Source organism: Emydura macquarii, unplaced genomic scaffold (genome assembly GCF_026122565.2).
Source record: "Emydura macquarii macquarii isolate MOO-44397 ecotype Brisbane River unplaced genomic scaffold, CSIRO-AGI_Emac_v2 contig_3019, whole genome shotgun sequence".
NCBI classification, from domain to species: domain Eukaryota; kingdom Metazoa; phylum Chordata; order Testudines; family Chelidae; genus Emydura; species Emydura macquarii.
The window spans coordinates 6,480,364-6,500,065 of NW_027133156.1; the positions used below are offsets into that span (position 1 = coordinate 6,480,364).

Below are 19,702 nucleotides of genomic sequence, written 5' to 3' on the forward strand. Positions count from 1 at the left end.
TAGATAGAAATGATGATGATTAGCTGCTGGAAGCAGATACAGATAGGTGTTTAATAAAGAAAGACTATCGTATTACGCATATTTAACAAGTACATTTAAATCAGTAAATAAAGAAATCTGTGATCAGCTAGACTACCTTGATTGACCAGAGAGTTATATATGCCATTTTCCAAAATACCTGAAAGGTTTTGTTTTAAACCAATTTATACAATAGCCTGTTTAAACAAAAAAAAATTGTTCTGTGAGAATACGTGAGTTCTACACTGTTCGAAAATCCCTGCCATCTGACGTAGAGGGATTTATAGGTTTAGTGAAAATTGCTTTCCCCTCTGTACAGATTAAATACTGCAGGATGATTTTTTGTATGAGTAAACATCCTTCCAATAACGAAGAGACTGATAATGTCTTAAAAAGAGAAACAGAATCTACATTTTGGTTTTCTTGTGTGGACTATTTCTGGATATAAGACCCTAGAGTATCATATTGACGGTCTATAAAATGCAGTTTAGCATCTTCTTGCTGTTGTGGGGATGGGTTTTGTCTACTGAATGCAGAGCTCACCGGCAAGGAAAAGAAATACATGAGGTATATAAGAAGGGCAGGTGAGTCTCCTTGTAAATTCAGATATATACAATTTGGGCAAATGCAACATTGCAGATAACTATCTTATTCCTAATTCAGACCTCTGAAGTTTGTATATGCAGCATATTCAGGTTTGTTATCTGACCAACAAATATTTGGCTTTTTATTTTCCTCCAATGACTGGTAGTTTTACATTTTCTACGTCCAAAACCACTAGTACCAAGAATCTGGTTTAACATGGCATCTGCTTGTTCTTGATTTTAGCAGCTTTGGGGAAGGAAAGGAGGAAGTGTTGATTGTTTATTGCAATAGAATGCTGGGGTATTTAGAAGAGTGGATACAAAAGTTATTAGTTCCGTTTCTGTAGACTACAGGAATACAATCAGTTATGCCTGTGAACAAAAAAGGAGGTTGAATAACCTGAAGATCAATTGTCCAGTTGTTTCCAAAAAGGTTACATGCTTCTCCCTCCCCTGCAGTACTCCATATACAGACATTTAGGAGCTTTTGGTTGGAGCAAACTTTCCAGATATTAGGGCAGTTTCATGTTGAGTTTTTGGACTACTCAGTCTGTTTTGTAAAAAATGATGAGGTCTAGTAAAAATAATTACATAACATGACGCTTACAGGCAAGTAGACAAGCACCAGGGGATATTGCAGGAGAAAAAAAATTCTGCACACTTGTCTGGAGGTTATCACTGGCTTATGTCTTCTAAGAAGTCAGTGTTTAAAATGTTATCTACTGAAGCTGCCCAACACAGATTGAGACGGTTTCCCTTCCCTACAATCGTTTTTGCCCATCAGCAACGCTGAACTAACGCCAACGCTATCTTAATTACCATGAGAAAAAATAGCTTTGAGGGGTATGAACTGTTACTAGAGATGTAGCAGCGTCCATCAAGAGGTATGCAAGCCATTTCTATAAACATCCATGTTAGGGGAAAATGATCAGAGAATGAACTGTGGTTCCTGACTGTCTTCAAATACTCCCCTTTTCTGCAGTCTTGAAAAAGAGCCGGACTATCCTATTACAGAACTAGTGCAGTGTTAATGTCCATCTTGTAAAGTGTGAAATGGGCTCAACGGTGATGTCACATAGCTGGAAATAAAAGTGGGAAAATGGATGCAGTAGCTCCTGCTCATAAAGAAACCCAAATGGATATATTGCAAGGGACACTGAAACAATGCCATCCATTTGTGTTTCCCTTCAAGTTCACTAAAATGACAGAGCTGTTCTACCACACTGTAGTTGGCACTAACAAAGTAGATGGCAAGGTGCATACTGGCAGCTTTAACGGGTTGAACAAAAACACAGTGTACAAGTGGTATAAAGCTGCATAAACACATAATGCAGCTGTTTCTGGCCTCTTTATTAGAGATCTATCCCCAAGCACTTAGTGTAAAATACAGTTAAGTGAAATAATAAATCATAGTGAGGGGAGATGTTAAGAGGTACATGCCAAAGGGAAAGTGACGTATTCAGGTAGCACTTGAAGTTAAACAGACTGTTCTTTGTGCCTTGTGCGGTTTCATTGCCCCACCAAGAGCTCTGAACCAAGCTCTGAGAGTCCAAGTGAGGTGGCACCACTGCTGGCTGGTGTGGAGGGGAGCACACCTTGAACCACACCTCCTCTCTGCACAATTTGGGATGGTTAGCTCCAAGAGTGGGAATAGTCTCGAGCCGTCCATGCAACTAGAGAAGTTTGAGGCCCGGAGCTGTGTCCCATCCTTCTGTAGTGGTGCAAAATGGAGGTGGAGGGGTGCCTGGCACCCTTCTCTCCTGTGCACAGCCTGTTCTGATCTAAGGAGTCGATTACATGGGGAAACAATGAAAGTGCTCTCTGTGACCGTTACTCAAAGGAAAGCTCTCAACGAATACATGCAAAGTACACTGTTCCAATTTATATACTTATATATATGCACATAGATTTGTTCGTTGTACAGAATCAACATCTGGAAGTGTTGCAATAGTTAAGGGTCTAGAAGTATGTCTCTATTTTTACAAAAAGGAAGAAACATGAAACAAAAGAATGTAGTAGTAATGGAGAGGGCAAGGAAGTAGGGGGGAAAAGGGATAAAGAACTTGATTCACAAGATAAAACAGGATATTAAAATAGTTCCAACAGAATCACTTAATAAGTATGCACATTCCAATGGCCCATGGGTGATGGGGCTGATCAGCAAAGCAAGATTTTCGGCCAATCAAGCAGATCTATTTGAGGGCCCAATCACACAGGGCCAGATCCCAAGTTGCAGTCCAGCAGGACTCCACTCAGCTGGGATACCACCTTAAGCAACTTTTGTGCTCCCTGATCCTGGATCACTGTGTAGGACCGATCTTCCTGAGGCAATTTGGCATAACTGAAGGCTGCAACAGGCTGTTCCAGCAGCCAAGCATCACCAGACTATAGGAACACACCATACATGCCACCTATTCCAGCTACAGAGAGGGGAGAGATTTTAAGGCTAGAGGCTGACAATTAGGATCATCTTCTAGTTTGACCTCTGATACAACAGGCTATAAATCCTGATATAGTAGTTGCCACATCAAACTCATAACTTTTTTGAGCTGTAGCATCTCTTTTAGAAATACATCCAGGCTTGATTTAAAGAAAAAGAGATGGAGAATCCACCACAGCCCTATGGCTATTGTTGCAGTGGTTCGTTATCTCACTTTTAAAAAGAATTACACCTTATTTCCAGTTGAAATTTGGAAAGCTGAAGCTAGACAACCATTGGGTCTTGTTATGCCTTTTTTGGATAGATTAAAGAGTCTTCTACAATCAGATCTCTCTTCCCCACCTAGGTACTTGTAGAATGTAATCAAGTCACCTCTTAATCTTCTTGCAGCCAAACTAAGTAAATTGAGCTTCTTTAGTCTCTTGCTATAAGGCATGTTTTCCAGACCTGTAATCATTCTCGTAGGGCTTGTTTGAACCCATTCAATTTTCAATGTCCTTTTGCAATTGTTGGCACCTGAAATGGACACAATATTGAAGTAATGGTTTTGCTAATACCGCTTTCCTATGGCTATTTGCTGTTTCTCTGCTTACACATCCAAGGACCATGTGCCTTTAAAATCCTTTTTCAGTGTCACTGCATCCGAGGACAGTCTTCCATCTTGCATGGCCTACATTCTCTGTTCTGAGACGTAATGACCTCATATTTCTCTGTATTAAAACAGATGTTCAAATGAGCCAACCCTGATGCAGATAAGACTCCCTTTGATTTTACAGAAAGTCCTGCCTGCACTGAGAGTGAACAATTGGGCCCTGGGAGGCAAAGCAATTCAGGAGAGCCCCTCTCCGACACAATTTCAGAAGTAGTAGCTAAGGTGAAGGCTGTCATTCAGCACTTCTGTTTCAAGCGCTACTCCCGCGGCTCCGAGTCAACCTTTAAAATTCATTTTGTACAAGAACTTAGAGCAACTTGGCTTTTTATTCAGTTTAAGGTTGGGTTAGTCCCTAAATTAATGAAATGCAGGAAAGGCCAAAATTCAAGTTCTTCTGATTTCAGGCTCTCTACACATAGAACAGTATCATTTTCAATGAAATATTGTAATCTCAATCTGAACCATGCACAAACTAAGAGGCTGTATGAAGGATGGCGTTTCAACCTTAACTCTGAAAGTGCTTGGGGTTTTTCTGTCTTTGAGACTAAATGGAATGGTGTTGTGATAGCAGACCAGGTGCCCACTCACGCTGAGTTTCCTAGGCATCACTGAACACTGACAAATGCATAGCTGGAAACCAGTCTGGCTCGCCCATGTGTTAATCGTGGTAAAACAGACATTAAGTTGAGAATGTGTTTAGGCTTTATGGAATGATTCTGAGTTGCTGCATGCATTAATTTCACTTATAATGTCTGTATCCCAGGTTATAAGTAACTGTTTGCTTTGTAACTGGAAACCCACACAGTCAAGAGAGATGCCTTACCAACTGCGAAATATTAGTTTATCACAAGAGGCGTCATCGCCTGCCCACCAGAAGACCCATAAGGCACCAAACAAACCATTGTGGAATAACAAAAGACTTTGTTGATTGCTCTCTTCTCACTCATGAAAGATATGCACAAACCCTGATCCCATCAGTTTGAACTCATGGTGGGGCAGGGAGGGAGAAGGAATAAAAATCCCTAACCAGAAGAAACTATTCCTCAGCTGCTTGGAACATGGAGAGGGCAATATTTCTAAAAATAAGCAAGGGATGGGGTTAGCCCTAAAGGACACACAGAACTTGCACAGTACTGCAACTTCTAGTACTTTTTGAAAGCAAAGACTAACACATGCATGTGTGTGTGTGTTTAACCTTGTAAAGAACTTATTTTGTTTTCCTAGTTAATAAATCTTTAGTTAGTTTAATATAGGATTGAGTACAAGCATTGCCTTTGGTAAGAGGTCAGAGGAAAAAAAGTGATCTGGGGTAAGTGACTGGTCCTTTGGAACTGGGAATAACCTGAATATTGTGATTCTGTGGGTAGGGGTCCATCTATCACAAAGGCAGGCTTGCCTGGGTAGCAAGACAGATCAAGATAGTCCTGCACCTTGACAACGTAGTGCCAATTACAATGGTTTCAGGGCTGGCCTTGCCTGTTCCAGAGCCAAACCAGCTCCCAGAAGCTCCTGAATAGAGAAGGCATAAGCTCTCTCTCTACAGCCTGTGGGTGGCGCTAGTGATTATGTCTGGTGCCAGGTGCCTTCAGACAACACACGTATCTGATATAGTCTTCTGCCTTGAGTATTACATAGACTTATATTTTTGCAGCATTTGAGAGGCGTGCCAGCTCTTTGGTAACTATACTTGTGTATTTATTGAAGAGGCTAAGGAAATAAAGATCCGTGATAAAAAGCACCATACAGTTAAAATATTTTATATCCTGGCTGGCCTGGGAATGTCTGAGAACCCCTCAGGAGGAGCTGGGACCTGTGGTGGAGGAAAGGGAGGCCTTGAAGCTGCCACCACGACCTTCAGCAGGAAAAGCGGCAGCAGCATCATTCAAAGATCATGAGACAGACATTATGCCACCACACCTCCCCCCCCAAAAAAACAAAACAATGAGATCTTTTAAAAACAAATCCTGGTTTTTAATCCAATAAATGTCAGGTTCTTTTTATTTGTCTTCTGGTTTCTGAGCCTTTAGCCCTTGGGTCACATTTTCAAGCTTTTTCTGCAACCTTGAGAAATAAAAATGGATTTTTAAAAAGCGATAGCCTCACGTGATTTGCTTTACGCCAGGAGCTGTGGCTTTAAGAAAAACATCCAATGTTGCAAGAGATGGCAACACTCAGTAGTCAGAGAGCGGCAGCTCTCTGGATATGTCCTCTTCCCCCAGTCATGTCCCCTCTGGCAGGGCTTGCAAAGGGTGGATGGGGGGAAGGTAGAGCTACTCTACTGGCTCTACACCACCCACGATTGCCCCCCCACGCTGAGTTTTAGGGTTGTTTTGCACTGATGGAGTGTTGCAAAGGGGCTGTAGTGAACCTAAGAACTGTGTCCTTGAACTTGAACTGGAACTTGTTAAAAAACTTATTACAGCACACCACAAGCTGAAGAGAAAAATAGTAAAGCGGGCCATCAACTAGATACAGTATGCACACACAGTGAAATCTGCATTTTAGACCACCTCTAATACATGAGTCTCTAAAGTAGTAGTTTATGGTACAATCTTGTTTGCCATGTAATCAAAGACTAGACTACCAATTTTTGCCAGTCCCCAGGATGGTCGCCCGAGTTGCACTTTTACTCTGAAGAGCAACTATGTAAAAATGACACTTTTTTGCCCAGCAGAACTGCTCTCTGCACTAAGTCAGTCATGTGTGTTGACGCCAATGATACAAATAAGTCTGAGGGTATGTTTATACTTAAACCACTACAGCAGCGCAGCTGTAGCACTTCAGTGAAAACACGATCTACACAGACAGGAAGAGTTCTCTCATTGGCTTAGGTAATCAACCTCCCTGAGAGGCAGTAGCTAAGTTGACCAAAGAATTCTTCGGTCGATCTAGTGCTCTCTACACTAGGGGTTAGATCAGCATAGCTACATCTCTTAACGGGTGTGGATTTTTCATTCCTTCAGAGATGTAGCTATGCCAATATAAATTCCCACTATGGACCAGCCATAATGCTTTTTACCTCTGCTAGTCTCATAAAGCCAACACTGCAAAGCAAGGAAGCAGAGAATTTAAGCATCAAACAGAATTGCTTACTAAGTTCTAGTCAATTACACCTGTTGAAACCCTTTGTAGAAAAGAGGCCTGCATAAGTGTCACTGAGGAGATAATCTAAAGAACACTAGGACTACACAAGTGTTTTTGACAGCCTACTTAGATCTGTGGAATTATTACTGGTGAAAATGAGCAATAAAAAAAAGAAGCCCAAGCTGTCTGAGCCCAGGCTACATTTCCATAGCTGACCATTAGAAAAAATATCTTTTAACATTAAAATCTTGAAGCCATGGTGTCATGCTGGCTAGAGTGGGAGGGTGGGGAGGCATTTATTATATTATTTAACATCAGTATGTCAAAATCATAATTCATGTGAGATATGCCGTGTCAGGTACTGTTAGAAAGGCTATAATATGCTAAGTAAGATGATAATGTTTATGTTCATGTGTAATGGAAGATATGGATATGGTTGATCTATCTGTATTTCAAGTTGTGCTGTGTCTGGGCAACACCCAAGACAGGATGGCTGCAGCACTAGCCTGCTTAATGGCCCATTAAGGAAATTCACAGGTACAATGGGCCCAAGGGGAGAAGCCAGGGATATACCTGATGAGTCACCAAGACTCTGGATCAACTCATCTACTGAAGCTGTGAAACAAAGGACTGAGACCGATCCAGGTACTGGATGTATACCAGAGGGACTATACAAGCCTGCAAATGCCATAGTTCTACTAGTTCTACTGATATATTTGGACTTTCCAGTTATTTGTATGTGTCTGATTGCTTTAATCCTTTAACATTTCTCTTATAGTTTGTTTCTTTCTTTTTATAATAAACCTTCAGTTTCAGTTACTAAAGGATTGGCTGGCAGCGTGGTATTTTGGGTAAGACCCAAACTTATATTGATCTGGTACTGTGGCTGACCCTTTGGGGTCAGGAGGAACCTTTTTGGTAAAGAGCATAGAGTTAAAAAACTGATCTCTTTACTGGACCTACTGGATGATTGGGCGCCAGAGACTGAAATGCAGTAAAGGGGGCTGTGTATATTTTTATTTTGGCTTCTTGATAACCAGTGTGGGGAATCAGAAGCACTGTTTGTGGCTGGTTGGGAAGTAAGACTTCAGTGTCACCCACCAGTTCTGGGAGAATCTGCTCTCCTTTTGCAGCCTGCCCTGACCTTGGCATTTTCAGGTGGCTACCCTAGGCACGGACGGGTCACACATGGTTACAGTCCCCCCTCAGACACGTACCACCCTACAAGGTAGGTTTTGTTATGCAAATATATGCATGCTGTCTTTTAAAAAAGGGGTGGGGAGGGGGAAGTAGTATCTACAACACTTATCTCTTCACCATATTTTGTTATTTCCTGTCCATGTTATTTCACTTCACTATATTGTCCACATAGGAAGTCTATTTCTGCTACTGTGGTGCAAGTTGTCCCACATTTCCTTCAATGGAGAGAAGTTATAACAGCTGAAATAGTTGCTTGCACTACAAACCATAACTTTGCTTTCCCAAGTCATATTCATACATCTGCATGGCAGAGTTTCTCCTTTTAATAATACTTTCAACTAACATCAAAATAAAGTGAAACTCTGGGTTTAAAAAACAAATTCAAATTAATTCGGAGTTACAGCTTGACCCATTATTTGGAGGCCCCAGAAGCATCCGACGTTGAAATACATTTTCAGGGTTAATATTAAATTTCCTTGCTTTTGCTTGTTTAAGTCATGAGTGTAGCATAATAGGCTCCACCCTGTCTCTCATTTATGTGGGAGCCATCTGCGGTATATAATGATCACACATACAGTTCATACAGATTAATATCTTCTCTGATGCTCCCTCCACTCTTCACTTTTGCTAGGAGTTGTTTTAGACCTAGACCTCACTTTTTGCTGTTACTCCCAATTCAAACAAGTCATATCAGAAGTTAGCCTTTACCAATACATTCCACAGCTTCAGATTCATACACACTAAGCAGCATTAAATCACAGAACCTAGAAGGCATTCGATGGTCGTGCAAAAATAAAATAAGATAAAAACCCTCAGTAAATTTAAATTTAAAAATAAATGACAAAACCTAAGCTCTGCAATGGAATGTCCCTTTAAAGACACCAGGTTGTAACTGGAGACTCCTAGCTAGTCATCTTGTGTAGACTAGTTCAGGATGTGTGCCCAGCAGGCTTCTCCAGTCTCTGCTAATAAAGCAGCATTCAACAGATACCTGTGTGTGTACACCTGGTTTTAACTCAGGGGTTCTGAAGCTTTTTCAGGGGATAGAAGAACATATCTTGATAAGAGTGTCTCATTCACCTCACCACCCTTGTGCCCTGCAATCAAGTTACCAATATAACCCCATAGGCAAGTTTAAAAATAAATAAGCCACATGAATCCTCCATCACCCTCCCATTACACAGTAAAAGCCACCTTGCTCCTCCCTGTAAGAGAGTCACTCACCACCAGAGATGCCCCTTCAAGGCTTGATGTGGCATAGCAGGCTCTTATCTATCACCCCTTGTTGATAGCTGCTCCGACCCTGCTGCTTCTTCTCATGACTCAGCCACCTGGCCAGGTCACTTGAAAATCTCACCCACTCAGGAGTAACCAAAAGTCCAACAAACAATAGCTCCACAGCCTCAAGCCAAGTCCCAACTCAGTTCTTAAAATCCAAAAAAGTGTCACAGCACACGGTTACTGAAGAATTGCTGACTTTCTCATTTTTACCATACAATAATGAAATAAATCAGTTAGAATATAAATATTGTACTTGCATTTCAGTGTATCGAGAAACAGAAACAAGTCATTGTCTATATGAAAGTTTAGTTTGTACTGATTTCATCAGTGCTTTTTATGTAGCCAGTTGTAAAACTAGGCAAATATCTAGATGAGTGGATGTACCCCTGGAAGTCCTCTGCTCAGCTCTGGTTGAGAGCCACTGTGCTCAACCATTGAACCATTGAGCTCCCAGGCTCTTGTTAACCCCCTTAGTATCACCAGGGGTTTACATCCCATCACATTCCCCATCTCTTTTCTTTTTTTCCTTTTAATTTAGGAATCAGTTACATAAAGTAACATTTGCTAAACATGAAAAGCAGAAGAAAAATATTGCTGGAACTACTAAGAAACGTGTATATTATTACACCAAGCACACAAAGTTTCTCAGGCTGACAGTACAAACTAGCATGTGTGATTGACTGGCACAAATGCACTTTCATTTAGTTGTTATTTTTACTTCTATGACTGCTCATTTTTACTGCTACGATTGAATGTGAACGCTTCTAAAAGGTTGCCAGTCCTGGACACTTCAGCATTCTATTCACTAAACCATTGCCACATGGGTGGTAGCAGCAGCACATGCTTCTTAGCACTGCTCTGCCAGCATGGGTCCATGGAACCAGCTCAAGGGGGGAAAAGGGTATGTAAAGGGCTCGCTCACTGCATATGCACCTCCTCGTGGCTAGGTCTGCCCCACAGAACAAATGTCATTGGTTGCTCACCTTGTGCTCCCTCTTTCTCTGACCCAAAGTGCTCCCTCTTTGTGACTCACCCCTCCGGCCCGGTCACTATACACTATCCAGGGTGTCACAGTCCCTCTAGACAAGCTATCCAGGTACCACCTCAGAGGTGGAATGGAAGACTGCCTAAGTCCTGTGCCACTTCCCAGTGGCTGATAAGAGAACCCCAGCCAATCTGCAACTCCAGGTTCCAGCTGAGGAGCCTTGCGACTAGCAATCCAAGTCTGCTCAGTCTCACTCCTTATTGCTGTTTTCCTAACCCCTTCCTACCTCACTTCTCTATCTCTGGGTTTGCCACCAGAGCATCCTCTGCTCCCCATAGCTATTTCATCCCTCTCAGCCTCTTGCCACACTCCCTAGCCCAGAGCAGGAGCCCAGAAATTATTCCCCCATTGTCCCTGACCAACTCCCTTTCTATTTAGGGACCAACTGCAGGCCCCTTCCCTGCAGCCTCTGGCTCATCTCACATCTTCACTTGATGATCCTAACCCAGATCTCCACCCCAGGTTTCATTTGGAATTAGTCTTTATCACTCCCTGTCAAGCCTCAGGTGCAGTTGATTAATTGGCTCCTTCTGGCCCACATTAATCTGCTCAGGAGTTGTGTGGGAGTGAACACCCCATCACAGGGTAGTTCATTCACTCATTCATTCCTTGGGGTTCTCATTCAGCCTCTCTGCTGGGACTGCCAAATTAGTATAATTTAGAACTGTGTTTTGGGATGTGTATACCTCTCTATCAAGAACTAGGACAGTGACCACCCACTTGTACCATATAGGCTATTAGCCAGCTGTTAGATGATAACTTTAAATCATTATCAATCTCAGTTGGAGATGGGCTGGTGACCTAAAGAAGAAATGCTCTTTATCTCAATATCAACCCCTGGAGACAGTGTCCCCTTTTAATTTTTTATTTATATTTATCAAATTAAAGAGGGCAGATGTGTAACCGTAAAACAATCATTTGTGCATCCAACAGCATGAAACACAAATTGAACGTTTTAACGCCAATTGAATTTTGAAATTTCAATGAATTCTGAATTGTAAAAACTGGAGAATGTTGAAAAAAAAGTATCTACATTTAAAAAACCCAAAACAACCAGAGCTATATGTTATGAAGGTTACAGTTACCATACATGTTTAGCTTTGAAATTGAATGTTTCTTCACAGTGTGACCAAGCACATTAGCAATCAGCTATAGATATGAGCAATATGAAAGGGTGAAGAGAATGCAACTCTAAAGGAACGCAAAAAGCTATATTTCTATATTTATAACTATTCATTCCAAGGTGCATGTACATCATGTGTACATGTTTCGTACTTCAAGCCAGGGACAGCTTAAGCAGAACAAGAGTTTGAAAACTCACCATTGTGATCTTGTGGTAAGATCTGATGATGTTGCATCATTACACTGTGCTGAAATGCCATTATAGCTTAGTATAGCGTTACAGTGCCACGACAAACACTTTTTACTAGTAGTTTAAGATATATTTAAACAGCCCTCTTTACCCAAAGGAGTATACAAGTCAGGGAGGACTATATGGTGGCAGCACAAAAGATCATGTAATTCATCTGCTATGTATAAAAGTGGCCAGTTTCCTATTAGATCTGTAAATGAATACTAATATGTTGCAAAATGCTTGTCTCTTGGTCCTCCAGCAAATGCCTTATCCAAGCTTTTAAGGTCCTTGATTATATCATTTGATACTGAGCGGTCTTGCTTTTATCTTGCATTTTTAAGCCGTTAATACAGATGTCAGCCTACCTATTCCATTCCATTCAGCTACTCACTTTTATCAGGATAGAATGCATCTCACCCTGCATGTAATTACAGAGAAACACACCTCTCAGACTATTTTTGATTCACCAAAATAGTTCAAGCTAGCAATCCTTTTATTACTGTAATTTAAATCCATGGGTTTTTAACTCCAAGGATGATTTAGTTTAAAAACAAACCTGCTTCTCAAACTATAGGAAAATCCTATGCTTTGTTTAGGGGAAAAGAAGAACCCCCCAAAGTTAAGCTGGCATGTGTATACTCTGTATATATTGTATTTATTCTTTCATTATAATTTCTCTCACTTTCTCTGTTCCTTTTCCCGACTCTCCTTGTATTTGTTTCTCATTCTAATTTCTCTCTCCATTTTCACCCTATCAGATATTTGTTCTTGTCTGATCTTAGTCTCTCTTGTAAGTGGGATGCGACCTCAATGTTTGAGTTCTAGTTAAATTTGATGAGCCGTGGTGTTTGAGTGTGTTCCAAAGTGGGCAAAACTGATTTACTGGCCTGTCTGTTATCGCGTAGTGTCTTATTAATGATTTTTAATGGTAGATGCTCACCAAACACATTTAAAAGTATATTTTCTAAAATGCTGAAATGTTTTATAACTGATGGATAGAAAACATTAGGAGAAAAGAAATACATTTACAAACCTCATCTCTTTATCACTACCATCCCTGTTTACTCTGATAATTTGCCAGAAATACATGTCAACACTATCTCAACAACTACACTGTCAAAATAGCTCTTCTGTGCCTTTAACCCTTTTCATCTTAATTATTAAATTTATTTTTAATGTTGCCTTCCCAAGTCCCAAATTTCACTTTGTCCAAAATGCAGAAATCACTTCCAGTTCTTATGCACTGGTTTCTGAAATAAACAAGAACTCTGCCACTTAAACCTTTAAGATGGTCCATAGACTTATCCTTATCTCATCAGCCTATTGGCCTTGTGCGATCCAATACCAAACTACCCTCGCTCTTCACTCTTTGACTTGTAATAAGAGATGCCTTGAAGCTTTGGACACAGTGCTGAACATGAGATGCAGATTACATCCTTATAGCTCTGTTATCACTGGTAAATTCTGTGCTAGTATAAACACTTGCTGATAATTTAAAGTGAGAAATGTTGATACTTCCAGTTCTTTAGTCATGCAAACCATTTGTTGATTTTTTCGCTGCCCATATAAAGTATGAAAAGCCTGTATCTGTTTTTTTCCCCAAAGTACCTTTTTGTATCTCCAGTGCAATCATAAAATAACTAAATCAAGTTACTTGACATTTTTATTTCAATCTATTCATCCAAGATATTCCTAGGTAATCTTTTATATGTGGCATTGTCCAACTTTGCATCTCTCTTCTAAAAGCTCTCTAGCATCTTATTTCCCTCAATCTCTTTACTTTTAAACTCAATCAAATTAACTGTTGACAGCCCCTTGAATTTTCCCCCCTCCATTTCTCAATGTAACCCCTTATAATCTAGCTTTTGCCCACTTCACTCCACTAAAACCCCTCTCACTAAAAAAGTAATGGTCTCATTCACTTTGAGCTACTTCCTTGGACATAGTCAATTATATGACTTCAGGAGCTGGGATCATAGAGGGTCTAAAGAGCCTATGCCAAAATCCAGTCCTGCCTACACCACACCCCAGTCCCTCTGCTCTGCTATTGGCTACGGCTACACTGACAGCGGCAAATTTGCCGCCGTCAGATCAATTTCTCTGGATCGACTGAGCGGTCAGTGAAGACCCACTCAGTCGATCCAGAAATCAACATATTAAGACCACCTCCACAAGTAGCGTAGCTCAGTGCAGTGATAACAGAGCGCAGAAGAGAAGCAGGGAAGTCAACGGGAGTTACGCAAGTTTTTTGTGTACTTTACATAACTCCGGTCGACTGCCACCGAATCTCGCAGGTAAGTGTAAACAGGGCCTTAGTTTGCTTTTCTCCTATCTAGTTCTTTTGTATACTTTGTTTACTCCTGGCTTTGTGCCTTCTTGTCCTTTCTACCACTCATTTTGCCTAGAATAGACCACAATAATATATTCCTAGCCGTTCCTCAAGCCTTTCCATCTTCAAATTGGCATTGTGTTATATCTCAAGATTGCTCCATATTCACACATTTGGTTAGAAGGGGGATTTCATATTGAATTTTCTGGATCATTACAAGTAATACAGTAGAACCTTTTCAGCTCATACCCCACTGATCCCCACACATCATTTGTATACAGAAAACGGCTGTCTCTCCCCATCTCCCAGAAAAGATTTAGTAGACCACAGTACTGAGGTGGCATATTAAGACTGCATACTACAGACCTTTTATTAGCATACTTCTATGTAGTGGGACTAGAAGTAATGACAACTAAACTCTGTTTGCCAAATATCTAGATAAAGTACATTTTGTGATGCATTCTTCTTGCTTTGTTTACATTTCAGGAATTGACAAGTCCCCCAATTAGAAATGCAAATCAGTTAGGTTTTACCCTACATCTTTAAAGAGTAATATTTTATACATTGTGTCTTCTGTCTTAGTCGGTGTGTAAGTGGATAAAACAAAGGGGTATAATGGCTTGTGGTCCCATGACTGCCGGTTTCCTCAACTGTAAGTTTGCCCTTTCTTCCTTCAGCAACCGTATGCTTTTCTCCTTGCTAAACCATCTCACTCCACTTTACCACATCTAATCCCCAGTAATTCGGCCCACTTTGAATCTCTGCTCAAACTTGCTGCACCATCTCCCTTTCCAGCACCATCTCCCCCTCTCCTAATAGTCTTGACAGTTTATTATTCAAGCACTCTCTTTTTACCTCTATCCTGCAGTAACCCACCTTTCAGCTCTACGTACCTCTCCAATTACTGCCCCACCACCCACTTCCTATTTACCTCCATGTTCCTTGAGTCTGACATCTATTCATACTGTATTCCCCCTCCAGCTCCCTCCTGATCCCCTGCAGTCTGGCTTCTGCCTGCAGCATGCCATTGATACAATACCCACCAAAGTCACTAACTGATGCTCAAATACTAGGGAGGGACAGATGAGACAAACAATTAAGCCCATCACTCTGTCTTTATTTTCCAAGCAACTTAAATCTATGTGGTGAGAAACTTTAAGGAGTTTTCAGTTCTTCCTCTATCGCTGGATAAGGATCCTCTCCTTGCAGAATAATACATATTTTAATGACTGAATATGCTAAGTATTCAACCGTTATTTATTTAGGTACCTCTTTCCCACATTCCGTCTCCTCAGACTTTTGGCTGGCTTTGTCACTTTGGACTTCTCCCTTCTCCTCAAGGCCCAAGCCTATGCTACACCTCCTAGTGTAGATGCTGCTTTGCCGACAAAAGAGTTTTTATTTATACAGCTTGTACCGGTTCCCCAAATGAAATAAGATATACTGGCAAAAGGACTTTGTTGGTGTAATGGTGTCTGCATTAGGACTTTGCGCTACAGGTCTTACATCTACAACTAGTATATTGGCAAAGCCTCTCAAGTGTAGTCCTGATAAGTGATTTGGCCAGAAAGTCTGTGATGGAGAGAATTGATCCTTTGTTGCCCAAGTCCCTGGCTAATACCCGGACCACTACTATTAGGAGCCAAGGTTTAGGTGTATCATCATTCATACCAAATAACTAGAAACTAAAGTGCAAGTCTTCAAACCTGTGCCCAGCACAAGTAGCTGGGGAGATTAGCAGCCATATCCTTGACATGTCTTCTCCAGGAAGTGGGGAGGCAAGTGTACAAGGTCCCAAACAACAGGATACTCTGCCCTTCCTCAGCACTGGCATCTGAGTGCTGACACACAAGGTGGCGCTGCTGGACTAAGCCCCATACTGCACAAGGGTGCTCACCCGCTTCATAACTCCCACTAATCCTGTCTCCTTTGTACAATGATTCTGCGTCCCAGAGACCCGCCCTGGCCACAGACATGGGGGACAGGGTTTTGTCCCCCACAGAGAATGACTAGCAACACTTTCCCATTCCAATAAAGAAAAATAATCAGCTCTAGGAATGCCATTATTTCTACCATGTAGAAAATAGACAATGCCACCCACGCTCCAGGATATGGAGTTGATGAGGAAATGGAAATAATGATGTCATTTCCTTTCATTGTGCACCCAAAGCAAACTTCAGTCATAGCCCTTACAATGAGCCTATCATTACAGAGCTCCTCCATCACAATCTCTTCTTTCATCTATCTCAGCTACCCACGGTTACCCTTTGGGACAGAGGAAAACTATGAATTTTAATTATGAATCCCATACATTTTGTGTGAGCTCTGAGACCAATATGTGGCCCCAGGGAGGCTGTGCCATCCCAGCTGCCACTGATGGTCTGAGAGCTGGTCACAAGAAGATTCATATTTGTTCCACTTTTATTTCTGGAATCCTAATATTTAATGCTGCCTCTTGACTTGTCCCTGCTGATCCTCACTTTGGGTGTTTTAAGTTTAGCTTTGTTAGCCATGGAACTTTGCTAGTACTAAAACTGGGTGGTGCCAAAAAATCCTATTGGAAAGCAGTATTCATCATGAGCTAGTCACCTGTTTTAAAAAACTTTCAGTCATCCAGTCTGGGAGCAGAAATTTAGCTAGTCACTACCATGAAAAGCAAAGAGTCAAACTGGCCACTTCATGAACAAATTGTAGACTGAAATTTGTTAACAGAAACTATTTGGTGAATATTTAGGAATAACAAATACATCCAGAGAAGCCAGGATCAGCTTACAAATAATATAAACACAGAAAGAAAGGGCAAATTGTGTCAGCTAACGTGTTTTCCATTAATAATCTGACCATCATTAGGCAAAGCACTTCACAGACATGAGCAGTAATTGTCAGAGTACGTTTCCTTCTAACAGAGAGACAAGGTTTAAAATAACTAATGCAGTTATTCAGTTATTAAAGAAGCAAAGTTAGCAATAGATAAGGGACAACACTGGTATTTAGAGAGACACTGGAAATACTAATAGCAGTCTAGAAGGAAGTTCAGTTATCCTTATATAGCCAATAATGTCAGTGTTATGAAAGGATGAATAAGTCATTTGAATTTAGAAATGAAAAAGAGGAACCAAAACATGTGGAATGTAGAAAACTATAGACTAACACCTGGTACTTATGCATCAAAAGTTAAAGCTTGGCAAAGCTTAAAAGAAATGAAGGGCCAAATAGAAGAAATAACAACTCACATTAGTATGCCAGGGATGGAGGAGAGGAAATCCAGCCTACAGGGAAAGGCCTGTTCTGATGACTCCATTCACATTGTAGGGCCAAGGCCAAAGACTTAAACTCAAAAATATGAAATGAAATCTGTAAAGGAAAATGGAAAGAGCAGAATGCCCTATTTTTGCTGTTTGAGTAATAGCGGTATTTCTAGATAGCCAAAAGGGCTATATTTATACTTGAAAGATGGTTTGCACTATTTCTGGGAACACAGAGGGAGGGAAATGGAGGCAGATGCACATGTTGGGCTGTGACCTGGCAAAGGAGGGCATTTTGGGGGGGACTACTCTTCTTACAGGCACTTTATAGACCAGTATGATCTGGTCCCCACCAAGAGGTGCTTACATTGTGTATATATATTTAATTATATCCTGAGATCTGGCTAACTAGAAAAGAATAATAAGGGGTGTCCTCCTGAGCACAAACCTGCAAGCCAGCAGCTCCCAATTTCTAATCCTGGCCCTGATTCCTCCTGTGGTTTTTAGACAAATTAATCTCTGCTTTAGCCTCCTAATCTGTGAAATGGGACGCCAAGCCTCACTTCCCTGGCCATCGGGAGGCAGGGAGGAGTGTTGTCTCTAATGAGCAGGTTAAACAATGAATAGTAACAACTCTAAAGGTGACAAATGTGATGTGCTATTTTAGGTGAAAATGTTATAAGGGGTGGTGTGAACAGTGACAGATTGAGGATAAAATAGGGTGAGAGATGGGACAGTGCATGCCTCTCTGACATTTTTATCAAGCTGTGATGTCAGAGAGTCAACCACTCACTACTTCAACTATTCTAGTACTCTGTTACAGTGTTAGGATTATGCAGCTGTAACTCCTGGGTGGGAGAGTCAATATGCTGTAAAGAGAGAACTGCAAGGCCTGCCCCTATCTGCTAGGGAGACCCATTAAAGCAGGGTCCAAAGTGGGAGAAGAGGAGCTGACATAGCTGCCTCAGTAGCTGCTGGACAAACCCATAAAGCAAGGGAAGGCCCTAGTGGGGAAGAGAGAAATATCAACTCCTTTCCTAGGGTGAATATTGCAAAAACAGGTTTAAGTGAATACTGAGAGGCAGAGTGGACAGGTACAAGTCAGATGAGTAAAATCCCAAATCCACCACTGTTTGAGTGACCTTGGGTAAGTCACTTACTCCTCTGTGCCTTGGTTTTCCCATGTGTAAAACAGGGATGAGATTTACCCACTTTAGAAAGTTATTTGAGGTATACATGTAATGTGGTATAACACTATGAATTACTGACGTAAAACAACGACTTTTTCCTTATGTTCACCTCTTGTTTGTGTTCCATGAATACTTGTGCCAGTCAGTTTTACTAGCATGAATCTTAGCAGAAAGAGAACGCTGAAGTTGCACTTGGCAGTACTGATGAAAAGAATTGTAAATCTACATGTACATGGCAGAAATGTTCATGAAGTTATCCAGTCAGGAAACAGGAAAAAATCCCATGTGGCATAGCTGCCCAACCACAATAGCTGAGCATTGCTTGCCAGTGCTGGTAGAGAACTGTCTGATCAGTCCAGAGTTTTAAAAACGTCATTTTGTTACAAGCAGAGGCTAAACTTGTCAAATTGGTTGTTGCAAATGTCATTGTCTAGTTCCATCTGACTGGACTAGCTTGTTCAGATCATCAGTGAGAGCCTGACTGAGGCTAGGAATTATAACACTCTACCCCAGCACACTAGTACTTGGCGATTTTCAGTTTACACTATAGTATTTCCCTTGGGCCAAATCCTGCAGTCCTTACAGGGCACTTAGTCATCTAATTGAACAGAGTGGATATGCTGGAAGTTGGACCACCTGGGTTTATTCTTGGCTGTGCCACTGACTTGCTGCACGATGCCTGGCAAGTAATTTAACTTCTCTGGCAGATGGCAGAAATAATGGAGGACAACCCAGTGGGCATTTACTGTGAAAAGTACTTTGAGATCCTTGGAGGCAAGGCAGTAAGTGCTAACATGCTATAAACCAGACGTTCATTGCCTCTTGGAAGCAAAGGTTCTCACTGGCCACCTTTGAGTAAATGGTGGCTTTAAGTGCTCCTTAAATGAAAGTTGCTTTGTGCAGTAAAAGCAGCTTCAAAAGAGGGGTCTGACTCCTAGAGCCATCAAACAAAACCACGTGGCCCAGAAGAGCGCGGAGCTAACAGGCTTTCAGAAGTTTCAAGCTCAGCAGCTGAGGATAGGAACAAAACCGTGTGGGCAGTCAGCAGGGACAGTTGCATTTGGCTGTCCATATGCATCACTGGAGGGAAACACTAGCATGGGAGCTGCTTCTTGGGATAGGGCAGGAAGTTCCTGGTCCAAGAATCTGGTAAGAGTTGTGTGGGGGTAGTTTTGGTCCTACTGCTATTCAGGGAAACAATGTGTGTATTGCAAATAAACATTATATTAAGGATATACTTTGATTTAGGCCATGTCTACCCTACCACTTATGTCACTCAG

General features: G+C 41.3%; 1 protein-coding gene across 1 annotated transcript in view; it reads left to right on the forward strand.

The window, feature by feature from the left end:
• The first annotated feature begins 498 nt into the window (after positions 1–498).
• LOC137141174 (gamma-aminobutyric acid receptor subunit rho-1) overlaps positions 499–19,702 on the forward strand; it is a 66,472-nt gene continuing 47,268 nt past the window's right edge. The window contains exon 1 of the mRNA XM_067530007.1: positions 499–602. Coding sequence (XP_067386108.1) covers positions 499–602 — 104 coding nt within the window. The remainder of the gene's footprint in view (positions 603–19,702) is intronic.